The sequence below is a fragment of the Oryzias melastigma genome, linkage group LG22 (genome assembly GCF_002922805.2).
Source record: "Oryzias melastigma strain HK-1 linkage group LG22, ASM292280v2, whole genome shotgun sequence".
Classification (NCBI taxonomy): domain Eukaryota; kingdom Metazoa; phylum Chordata; class Actinopteri; order Beloniformes; family Adrianichthyidae; genus Oryzias; species Oryzias melastigma.
The window spans coordinates 6,503,827-6,516,539 of NC_050533.1; the positions used below are offsets into that span (position 1 = coordinate 6,503,827).

The following is a 12,713-nucleotide window of genomic DNA, read 5'->3' on the forward strand; positions in this document are numbered from 1 at the left end:
AAAGAACTGTCGCTGTCGGCTCCCAGGCGGCTCTTTAGGTTGTTGCTTAAATTTCGATTATTCACAACAATATAAATGTTTGCACAAAATGAATTACTGATGTAAAAATGTGTTCATATTAGAATATTAATGTTTATTATATGTTTATTTATTTGTGTTTGTGCAAGATCTCTTCCTCCCACAGTCCAAAAACATGCTTCATAGGTGAAATAATGACTGAATTGTCCCCAGATGTGAATGTGAGTGTGTATTTGTTTGTGATGGACTGGTGACTCGACCAGGGTGTGCCCTGCTTTTGGACTACAGTTGCCAGGTTAGGCTCTGGCAGCCCCGTGACCCCCTAAGGCAGGGGTAAACTCAATCGCACAAGGGGCCAAAATCCAAAACGCACGTGGGCCGAACAGAATTGAACACTATAAAGCTTCATCTTTAAACTTTAAAACTGTAACTTTTAACATAATTATGAACTAGTTATATACTATTACCTGCAATAATGCTAGTGTGAATGCTGTAAGCTGAATTTGGCTGCTGAAGTTGATAGCTGAAATCACTGAAGCTAAAAGCTGAAAACGCTGAAGCTGATAGCCAGCTCAAATATTAGCTAAACTGGCCTAAAAAAAAAATAGGTTTGCTAAAACAGCTAGCATGTCACTGAAAAAATAGTCAAACTTCAAAATAGCCTAAAAAACTGAAAAAAGCCCTAAGTAGCAGAAAAAAGCTAAATGTTAGGCTCACTCCAAAACAGCCTAAAAAACTAAAAAAAAAACTAAATTACCCAAAACAGCTAGCATGTAGCTAAAATGTTAGCAAAACCCCAAAATAGCCTATATAATCTTAGTGCCAAAATATTCCAAAAAGTTAGCAGAATGCCAATTTTTACAACTTTAAAACCGTAACTTTTTAACATAAATATGAATAATAAAAATGTAGGAATATTATTCCAGAATAAGTCAACTTAAAACATTAAATGCATTTCAATTTACTCTCCATAAAAATATATTTTGTCAAAATTTAACAAGTTAGAAATAAGCAAAAAATGTGTTCCTTACGCCGTTTCTGCATGTGGGAGGAGCTACCAGCTCTGTCTGTGGATATCTCACTTAGAAGGAATGAATGGTAAATTAGTAGATCTTTTTACTTTTTTTAATGTTTCGATGGGACCCGAGCTGGCAACCCACGCGGCATCTCGCTGTCTGCCAGCATATGGAGCAACTGAGCTTTACCGCAGGAGCGAAAGCCACTGATCTGTTGGGTAAACACAAGAGGGTTCTCCCCTCTTGTGTTTACCCGCAAATAATTAGCTTATTTAACTGTACAACTATGTATTTGAATAGAGTTCAGCCAGATAGGACTGGGGGTCAGGTGAAGATCATCAAGGACAAACACCAGTTTGTGGATTCACGCCATAACCTCAGACACTGCAGGCCTGAACCATGCACACATGACACACTTCCACAACAGCTTCTTCCCAGCTGTAGTCAGAATGTTAGCACAGGACATAAGAGAGGGAAGGCTAATTCACACAACATTGACAACAATTACAATATGTCACAAAACGTAACATAACATAACTATTTACTTAGCTATGAAGTCATATTTTTCTCATTTTTCTTTGTGATCCTTGCTCAAGTTTGGTTGTTTTTCTGTAATTCAACCTCACTCGAAAGCTGCCAAAGAAAAATCCCAATGTAGGCCTATGTGTTTTTTAATACGTACAAATGGCAATAAACTCCTACCTTATTTGATGTTATCTTACTTTGTAATCCATTTATACTAACATTGTCTCACACTAACATTATCAGTTGACCATGTCATCTGTATGAAAATCCTTCTTTTCCCATTATGGAAGAATAAAAAAGAAAAAAAAACAGGGTTAAAAAGGACGATTCTCATGATTTAAAACTGACTTCTCATTATGTTTTTTATAGTTATGCTGTAGAAGAGTGTGATGATGATAAAGAAAAGTTACGATAAGGAGAACCAAGCCCTTCCTTCACATTGTTTTTGTATTCTGTTTTGGTATTTGTGGCAAAGATTCACAATGAGAGATTAAAATGTGATTTAACAACAACTGCCACCGTTGCTATTGACCCCAAGCCTGTTGAAATTAGACTACTGTTGGTTGAAGAAGGCAAGACAGACAGTGTCTTCATAAACAAAAAGAGAAAACGAAATCAAAAGTGTATGATGGTATCTTGTGCAAATGTTCTAATCTGAAATAGACCATCAGTTATAAAATTGTTGTTGGGTAGACAGTAGACAGAAAGTAAAGGATTCTGCTGTGTAGATGACTTTAGTGGTGAGGAACAAGAAGAGGACTAGGACAGAGCAAAAGACCAAGTAGTGTAAGCTGAAAAAAGAAGAGTGCTGTGTGGTTTTTAGCAGAAGGAGATATCATATCAACCCATATCAACTACAGCTGGGAATCACTTGGTACCTCATGATACAATGCGATAGGCAATACATGGTTCACAATATCGATGATATTGTGATACAGCGATAATTTTTAAAAAGTCAGAACTCACATTATATAGAAGGACACAGGTTTTTTAGGAAAATATATCCCCATTTATTTTTGGGCTTAAACACAAAATGAACAACTTGTCTTATTTTGCACAACAAAAATAGACACTTTTGTGCAGCATTGCTGCAATTAGTAATACTATGTCTTTGACAAATATTGACACCACGGCAAGACAACCAATCTTGAAATAAGCACCCCTGTCTACCTCCAAAGGAACGTCTCACCAAAGGAGGATGAATGTAACATTTTATAGCCTCTGCAAATGAAAATAAAAGATCAATACTTGGTAAGATGCCATCGAGAATCAATTGCAAGACTAAATATGGCAACATATTGCAATATAGATATTTTCGCACACCTTTAATGTCAACAGCCTTCTTTGAGTGCCCGCACTGCTACCTTACAATTTCTAACAATCGGACGGTGGCAGTGGGACAGCACCAAGAAGGCAGAGGGGTGGTGGGAGGGTGGCAGTCTGAAATTGGCCAATGATCAAATGATTTTGGGAACCTTGAAGACCCTCCTATGTGTCAACTGTCTTACCACCTGGCTGTCAATCAACTGCCACGGCAATAACTTGAAAAGTCCCCAGGCGGCCACTGATCGATCTCAACTTTTAGAGTAAAATTGTCCGGTCACCGTAAAATGTAAAATTTTTCTTAAAACTTCTGCAGCCATTATGCGGGATTCATAAATAAAACTGCCGCCTCACGATTACTATTGTTGTCACGTGGCCACCTGCCAGATTAGCTGAAAAACTTGAATTTAAGTTTCAACACGATGGCATTTTAGGATACGTGACAGTAGTCCTAGCCAAGAAAAGGTGGGACACTGAGAAAAAGGAAGGGAGCAGAAAGACTCCAACCAAGGAGCATATGAGGACTTGTACAACTGGTTAGACACAAAAGAGGGAGAGGCAGATATGTACATGCGATGCAGAGAAACAGAGATGGAGAGATGTGCAGCAGATAAGAGTGATCAAAGTCAGAGATGAAAATGTGTTGACGCCTTATACATGTTGATGAATAGATGGAAGGAGAACTTTAAAATTCTGAAATGAGAAAAATGTTTGAGAACACAAAGTGGAAGAGATAGCGAACAGAAAGCTGCAAAGATCAGTAAAGTTGAAGTGAGGACAGCATTGAAGAGAATGGAAAACGGAAAGGCAATGGGTCCTAGCAACATACCTGTGAAAGTATGGATGGAGAGATGGAAGTAGAGTTTCTGACAGCACTGTTTAAAAAAGTCTTGAAGAATGAGAGGATGATTGAGATGGAGATGTGTTCTTGTGTCCAATTTTATGAAGAAGGCAGATGTGCAGAGATGTGGAGACTGCTGAGGAACAAAGCTGATAAAGGTGTAGAAGCTAGACTGAGGTCAGAATTGTTTGGTGGTCACTTGGCTCTGGGTCAGATCAGAGTCTGGGTCTTTGGTTTTTGGCCCATTAAAATGGCTACTTGGATTTCTTGAGTTGGATTGTTTCTTGAACATGACAATGAGTTGACTGTACTCAAAGGTGATTAAAGTGACATTGATTGCATGTCCCAGACAGGAAAGTCTACATATTTCAGAAACAGTTGATCTACTGGTATTTTCACGCACAGGCTCCTGTAGGGTTTACAGTCTGAAAAAGAAAAAATATCCAGTAAGCAGCAATTCTGTTGGTGCCAGAGGTCAGAGGAGAAGAATTATTAATCAAGAATTATTATAGGATGGACATAGGACCTATGGCTTGGTGGCCATTTTGTGTCCAAGTGTGAAATTTGTTGATTTTTTTTTACATTTTTGCACAATATTGAAAAAGAAAACTTTTGCTCAAGAAACCTTCATAATATGTCACACAGACACCACAAGGTTCATTCTACAACCGTGAATAAAATGTTGTTTACCTTTGACCTTTTTTTTTTTTAAAACCTTCTGTGTAAAATATACACTATCCAGTAAACATCCTGGAAAAAAAGAACAAAATGGATACTTAATTAATTAAAACAGAAATTGTTTAAACAATTTCAGTAATATAAATTTGGACACTCGAAGTTAAATAATGGCATCTGGACTTTTCAAAGAAAGTCTAAAATCTGTTTTTGAGATATTTTACCATTAATCCAAGTGGTTCATTAAACACAAGAGACACAAAGCTTGCTGTTGAGGCACCAAAAAATCAATCAATTAATCCAAATTAATCCAAGGGCTGCACAGTGGCGCAGTGGTTAGTGCTCTTTCCTTTCAGCAAGAAGGTCCCTAGTTCAAGTTCGGGCTGGGAGAGCTGAAACAGAATCGCCAACGGGGGACCTTTCTGTGTGTAGTTAACATGTTCTACCTGTGCATTCTTTGTTTTTCTCCAGGGACTCCGGCTTTCTCCCATAGTTTAAAAATATGCTTCTTAGGTAATTGGTTACTCAAAATTGCCCCTAGGTTGTTTATCTAACGCACATACTTCTCCAGTAAAAAAAAAAAAAAAAAGCTGCTTAAAGGATGACAAGACAAAACTGATAATCTGCAACAGAAAACAGGAACAAAGTCATGCTGTGAAATTGCAAAAACGACTTTTGGTTCTGGTGTCTGGAGTTTTTTTGTTTGTAGATCTTTGGATACTGTTTTTAAAAGTCTTAGTTTGCTGAAAACATTATCTGAAACTAAAATCAATCTGAACTTCCTCCCAGTATTTTATCTACTGATTCTCATGCTTTAGAATAAAAGTCAATGCTGTGGATAAGACATAAAGCAGTGATGTTTGACAGTCTATGTTTTTTTCTGTTTGCCACTATCAGGTTAACCTAGAGCAGGGGTCAACAACCTTTAACAGTAAAAGAGCCATTTGGGCTCTTTTTCTACTGATCAAAACCTAGAAGGAACCGCATAGTCTTACTTTAGCCTTTAAGAAATTTGGATTTGCATTCATGACCATTTTTTTGTTTAATATATATGAATTATATATATTTTTTGGCACGAACAAAGCAAAAATATAAAAAGAAACTAGCAATTCTCAAAATGGGATTTTTAAAACACTGTTACCTTTTACTGTTAGTAGAGGCCAAATTAGCGAAAAAGCTAGCTTGTTGCCTAATTACAAGCTGAACTCCAAATTAGCATAAAATTCCTCTGTAAATTAAATCAGCCAAAAATGTTAGCATGTTGCTAAAATAAAAGCTAAACTCTAAATTAGCCTAAAAACTCCAGGAGATAACAGATTAGCCAGAAATGTTAGCATATTGCTAAAATATTAGCCTAACTCCAAATTCCAACTCCAAAGTCGGGGCAAAAAATGTGTTTGTTTATTCTATAAAAAAAATAACAAAAACTAACTATCCCTTTATTTTCTAGGGTAAGGTTTCGTTTTTAAAGTATTAGCATCAACATCTGTATGATCATATTCTTTGTGTGTACATTAAATATTTGTTAAAGGTGTGATTAATGTTTAGGTTGTGAAGAAAGCTGAAGAAAGACCTGGTTGAAGTTTGCATACAGAGTAACTGCTGCAGGAAGCTTCTGGCCGACCGATTATACCACCTACATCACATCTACAGAGTTTTTTCCAACTGCATGTTTTCATCTGCTCCTGACTCACAACGATTGGAATAAGAAAACACTCAGAAGCGCTACTTTAAGATGAATTTTCTTGATATTTTCTTCATCATGAGAAAAATGTTACAAGAACACGTTAAAACACCAAAAAGACCATACATTTTTAAACCATTTGTTACTGTGTTTTGTGCTAACTTTAAGTAATTTTATCATGCACATCATTAAATTACTTTTTTTTTTCAAAGTTTGTTTCTAACAATGTTAAAGTTTTGTCCTTTGTGACTTTGGCATCATGGCAAACAAATGAATGTTTTTGCAGAAGAAACTGTTGAATTCTCATTTTGATAGTGTTCTTTCTCCCTAAAACAAACCAGAAGAAAATCCAAAAAGTTTTCTTTTAATGTCATAATTTTACAGCATTCTTGTAAAACAAAATGTAAAAAATTAAAGTACTGCAGGAGTAAAATTTCTTTAAAATTGAGTCTTTTTTGAAGACAATTGAAGATAATAAATCAGCTGGAGGGCAACTTTTACCAAAAAAAAAAAAAAATTAAGACCGATTGCCAAAGATTCAAATGTGCATGATTTTAGGATTAAAATGAAGATTACACATGACTAACAAACTCTCTCTCCTCACTGATGTGGGCTTCAGGTGACAAGGAACCAGTCGAGGGTGGTTTAACAAACTTTTCCACTCCCCAACAGCAAAAAAACAACAACAGCTGTCGCCACCAGAGGGAGACAAAGAGACAGGGAACTGTCAAACCATGATGTAGAATTTAAAAAAGACAAAACAACAAAGGTGGTTGTTAGACGCTGATCTATTGATGAACAACTGCAAATGCAGCTCAACCATAAGCAAAGAAGCTAACAGTTTTCTTCGTCCTTAAATTTTGTGTTTTTGCTATGCCAATGCCTTTTCTAAAAAGTGCCTGACAAGACACTCATTAAGCTTTACTCTACTGCCGTGAAGCTCGAGCATCAGCCCCGGTTTCACAACCTGCACTTCAGCTCTGTTGGGAAAGGAGAACCTGTTACCTGGTCCTCTGTCCAGATTAAATTAAGTTCTTCCTCCAAACAGAGTTGTGTATCACGCTGCACTTGTTTTAGTTGGTTTGCTTGCAAACCTTTACATTTCAAGGCTTGCAGCTTAAAGGGAGGGTTGTTACAACCCATGGCCTGTATGTTGTGTGTGCATTTGTTTGAGGTCCAGCTGCTTCACCGCTGCTGCTGACCCCGCCTCCCCCTGCAGAGCTGATTGAGGCAACAACTCTCCACCAATCACCAGGCTGGGAGGAGAGTTCAAAAGCTCCCAGGAAGCTCTGCTCCAGTCCATTCCTCTTTGGACAGGCCTATTGCCAGGCTAGCTAGTAATCAGAGGATATTTAATTTATGGCTTCCTTACCTACTGTGATTACGTTTGGAGAATGATTCTAATTTTCATTGCATCCATTACACATTTTTCTCCACAAAACTTAGAAGATAAACCGGGCCATGGTGGTTGGTTCACTCTGCTGTCGCTCTCGTGGGTCTAAATAAATATTGATAAGCTAAAAATGTTAAGATTTTCTATCATTGTTATTATCCACATCAGCTCTATGTTCTCTATTCTCATTTACGTCACCTCTACTCTTTATTATTTATTATGTTTAGTTCTCTGTGTTTCTGTTTGGTGCAGTGTGATTCACATGTTGTTCCTCTTGAGAGATTTCAGATTCCAGGTCGATCATCTGTGCTCCTGTTCTCGGTCGTGGACCGCGCCTCTGGCTCATCTTGGCTCTGGACCTCGCCACCACCTTTCCCCAGTCCTATCTGGCAGAACTCTATTCAGATAAGTAGTTGCAGAGTTAGATAAGCTAACAGTCCTGGTAAATCACCTGTCTGTCCTGGGAGAGGATTCCTCCTTCCCTAAGGTTTCTTCCTTTTTTCCTGGAATCAGGTTTTTTTTTTTTTTCATTACCGGGAAGGAGGGTGTACGGACAGGTATAACCAGTTTAATTTAATTTTTTTAGTTTAGCAATTAGCTTTTGTTAATATTTCATGACTGACCTTCTGTTTCTGTAAAATTATCGGCATGAAGCCCAAAGAGGAAATTCTTTTGTGATATTGGGCTATATAAAATAAAATTGAATTGAATAATGGTGACTGTATTTCTGTTACTAATTGTTATAAAGTCTGTCAGTTACTTCCAACATTAAGTCACCCTTTGGTGTTTGTTCATTTTTTTTGTTTCTTATGTTGTGACGCCTGACACCCAAGTAAACAACAGTGTGGCCAACTTACTGCACAGTTATCCTTTTTTCTTGATGTTGCATATTTTCTCCCTCCTTTCTAAGAAGGGACGTAATGACAACAATGTGCTTCAGGTTGCACAGAGACTAGAGATGTAAAGGTAAGCAAAGCTAGAGCTCAAACCAAAAAAAGAAAAAGAAAAGATGCCTTTTTGCAAGTTTCACCAGCAAATATCTAAAAAGCTGTAAATTAAGAGTTTTTAGATTTTAATGCAGTTACCACATTTTAATAGCAAATTACATTTCATTGTGTGTTTGAAGGACAACCAATTATGTAATGTTGGCTCTTGAAGAAACACTTTACTAGTACATAAAACAGTCAGTAGTTCTTTAAAGATTTGGCTATTGTCATACATAAAAAAACGTTTAATAAAAATGCATTCCTCCCTTAGCAGTTCAATGTAAAGAAGCTGAATGTAAAGAAGGAAAAGGAAGGGGTACTTGGCTCAAAGAGGGGTGTATCGTAACCACAACCCTCTGCCCTTCCAGTTCACTCTCCCCCTTCCTTGGCTCCATGCTGCAGGTGCATCTCTGCAGGGGGGGTGGCCAACACGCTCCCAGGGCGCCATGGCTCCAGGAGGCATGTGACCCCCCCTCCCGGGTCTCCTCTCCCGCTCTGCCCCTTCTGGAGTTCTCTTCCCTGGTGTGTCTCTTTTTAAAGTCACCAGGTGCTTCTGGAGCGTTTTCCATTTCCACATAATGTCCATGAGGAGTTCAAATGAGTCGGAATTTCCATTCCCGGCGTATTCAGAGGGTCCAGAAAGGAATACATAAAAAGGAATAAAAACACACACTGTTTCAATACCTTTTGTTAAAATATGAAGAGGAGATTAAGCATTTCCTGAGATATATTACTTACGTTTCTAATACTCTTTTGTAGCTTTTTAGCTTTGCACATGTGAGTTGAATTGTATTTTTTTATCTTTACTTTCTTATTTTTATTATTTACACATGTCAGGAAATTTTTGGAGCAATATACTTTTTTTTTTTTTTCGTTAACTGAGTCAAAATAAAATAACACAAAAATCAGTCCCTTTTGAATCTTGGAGTTGGGTTAAAAACAACAGTTATATTCAACTGAAGTTTTGAGTGTGTATTATTCAGAGCCGGACGTATCGAAACAAAAGTGTTGAATGTGAAGGCGGAACATCCAGAAGAGACGATCAATGAGAGGAGGAGGACTGTCTGTTCAAACACCAACTATTTACTTAAGTCTAGTTCACATCAATAAGGAGAGAGCCTTGGAGAGTTTATGTAAGTCATTTAATCTTCATCTTATTCGTAAATGTAAATTTAAAATCTGAAATTACATTTTGACATTTATTTTTTTTCAAACTTCTAGCAAGTAACTTAGAAGCATAATGTTAATGAAAAAATGCGAGTTTTATTGTGATGCCAACAATGTAAATAGATTTTATCTGTTAATAATGATAGTGTGTGTTTTAGTTCAAAATATTTTAGGTTTAGAAGCAATACTTCATTTTTTAACCAAAACTAATTCCTGACATTTGCCTAATACTTTCAACATCAAATATACTTCAAATAAAAGTAATGTCATCTGATTTGTTTGGCACAAACGTTTGAAGAGAAACATTTAAATGGTCTTTCTTCTGAGATTAATGTTTTTCTTTAAACTTCACATGTCATAATTGTTAATAAAAATTTGACACAAAAAAAGAACAGGACAGAAAAATGTTACCCAAAACTCGATGAGATGAATTCACTCTTTTTATGCAGGATTTCTAGAAACGTCATTGTGAAACTGCAACAGAATCATAAATAAAATGTCAGACTTGTCAAAAAATGTTATATTAAGCAGAACAAACTCAAGAACCTTCTTTAAAGAATTGTTTTATCTCTTTTTTTATGACAATCACAAAGCTTTTGTAAAAAGTGATTTTATAGAACTGCAGAAGCGCACATTTTGTCTGTCAAAGTACTCTTTATTTTCCTATAATCATTGATTCTGACTTTAGTGATTCATTTATTTATTTATTCAAAAAGGAAAATCTAAAAGACAGTTATAAAATATTATTGATTTATCCGTCATCTATTTATTTATCCATTAATCTTTCAGCGCGGATCTGCTTCCTTTTTTACATGTAAAAGATCCAAACAGATGAATGCAAATGTCAACCGTTCATGCACATTAAACTTACCTTTGCAGGGTTCTATACACGAAACCTGAAGTTTTGAAAACAGCAAGAGTTTCGGTGTCAGTTTTTGACGGTCTATTGTCTTCTATTTTAAGTCGTGTTGTTTGTTTTGTTATTTTTTAATCAGCAATTAATTTATGTTTGTACAGTCCCTGAAGGAAAGCTACATCCGTGTTCAGTCTTGACTGTGCTGGAAGCAGAACCTTTATAGGACTCAACTTTTACAGCAGTTTGTCTTTTGGTTTTTTTCATTGATGTAATTATTGTGTGGTAGAGTTCATTTGAGAACAGAGCAGTTCAAAATGAAATTGTGATTAATGCAGGAACAAATGTGCAATGATGAACTAAATGAAAATAGTTTTGGGCACAGGGACGGATGAGGGTGTGTTTATTGCATTTTTCCTCTTTTACAGTTTTAAAGAGTTCTGTTTCCGCATACAAAGAAAAAAACGGTTTGTGTGGATTCACTGGGTTTTTTCAACTCAAATGTCCTGAATAAAGGCTTTAAAAACTCATTTTAGAGTTAAATATTTTTTCACTTCACAAAAGTGAAGACTAATAGTGTGGATATCTATTTCTTCATAATTTATCTCTTCTTTCCCTTTTATCCTGAACTGGTCTGCCTTTATAAAAAAAACAACCCATTACATCACTAAGTTTATCCCTTAATGTGTTAATTGACTCAATGGTGTAGATATTTTTGTTGATGTTTCTTCATGTCTTGTTTTAATTAATAATGTTTTCAGCACTTTTATATGTTGAGTCATCCTGCAGGGAACATTTCCTCTACTGGAACTTTTCAGCAGCAAACAGTTTCATAAAATAAAAAAAAGATCCACTTTAAAATTACTTTTTTATTTTAAAGGTAAACTATGTATATTTAAAAAAAAACCCTCTTAAACCACCTTTTTTCTGGTCATAAAAAGAGTTGGAAAGATTCAGGTTTTGAGAAAACGATTCCTCATTAAACTCATGCTTGGTTTGATAAATGTAAAGTAACCACATTGACTTTAAAATGTATTTATTTATTTTATTGAGGACAAATCAAGCATACAACTTATAACAATAAAACACAAAGGAAAACAGAGGATAAAATTGTACATAAGTTAAATAAATAAAATGAATGTGCAGGGAGTGGAAGACGCCAAAAGGCTTTTAAAAGACCAAAGATAAAAGAAAACAAAGTATAAATTGAAAATAATTACAAAAGGCAAAAAATAAAATCACACTACAGACTTAAACCCAATCAAATAGTGGTTATCAAATGCCATTTTGTCAGAATCACTGATGCCTACACTTTGACAATTTGGTTTTAAAGTTAACTTTTGCTTTCTTTTTGATTTCAGTTTGGTGGTGAAACAGGTTTTGTCCATCATTAAGTTTAAAATATTTCTGAGAAAAAGATTTTTTTGGGTGTTGTCTAACCTTTGTCTCTCCAATTTAAATATGTTATTTTAACTCTGATTCAGGTCATGACTACTTGGATGAGAGACATGAAGTTCTTTGGATGGAGGAGCGCTGTTCTTCTCATCTTCACTGTGCCAGCCCTCATAATTATCTACAACATGAAAATATCAACAACGCTCAGGTTTATTGAAAAGCTGTTTGATGTTCCAGCCAGTTGCCCATCATCAATCTCTGATCAGAGCATCACTCCACTGGAAAATACACAGCACTTCCTGGTGTCAGCCTACATGGACCAGAGAATGAAAGATTTTGACATACGCATCATTGGCATTTTCAAGAGAGACTCCATTCATCCATTGTTTTGCTCTTTCTGCTGTGAGGGTGTATTCAACAAAACCACTCCTGCAACTGTTCTCATAAACGAGGACCACTTTGGTTTCCCTTTCAGTGTGTTAAGCCCCAATTTGTCTAGGGGATCTGGGGCCTAACAAAGGTAAATTAAATAAGTGTGTAACAAAAACACAACAAAAGTCTCCATAAAAAGTATAACTATTTATTTACAAGAACAAAACACCCAAACAATAACTAAAAGTGAAGCAAAAGGCTTCAGGGTGAACCAAGGCCCAAATAACAAACAAAACCCCAACCAACTCAACCCAGGGAGCTTACCTGCAAAAGAAACAGTAAAATAATGACAAACACTAACCTCCCTGGATTAACAGAAACAGGAGAAAACATATACTAAAGAAAATGGCGGTTCACCCCTACAGCTTCACTTAACTTAAACCAACACTAAACACAGAACACAGA

At 36.1% G+C, this 12,713-nt stretch overlaps 1 protein-coding gene across 1 annotated transcript in view; it reads left to right on the plus strand.

Annotated features, from left to right (window-relative positions):
- Positions 1-7,714: 7,714 nt before the first annotated feature.
- Positions 7,715-12,713, plus strand: part of LOC112143902 — a 12,927-nt gene continuing 7,928 nt past the window's right edge. The window contains exons 1-2 of the mRNA XM_024268145.2: positions 7,715-9,594; positions 11,966-12,084. Coding sequence (XP_024123913.1) covers positions 11,969-12,084 — 116 coding nt within the window. The 5' untranslated portion in view covers positions 7,715-9,594; positions 11,966-11,968. The remainder of the gene's footprint in view (positions 9,595-11,965; positions 12,085-12,713) is intronic.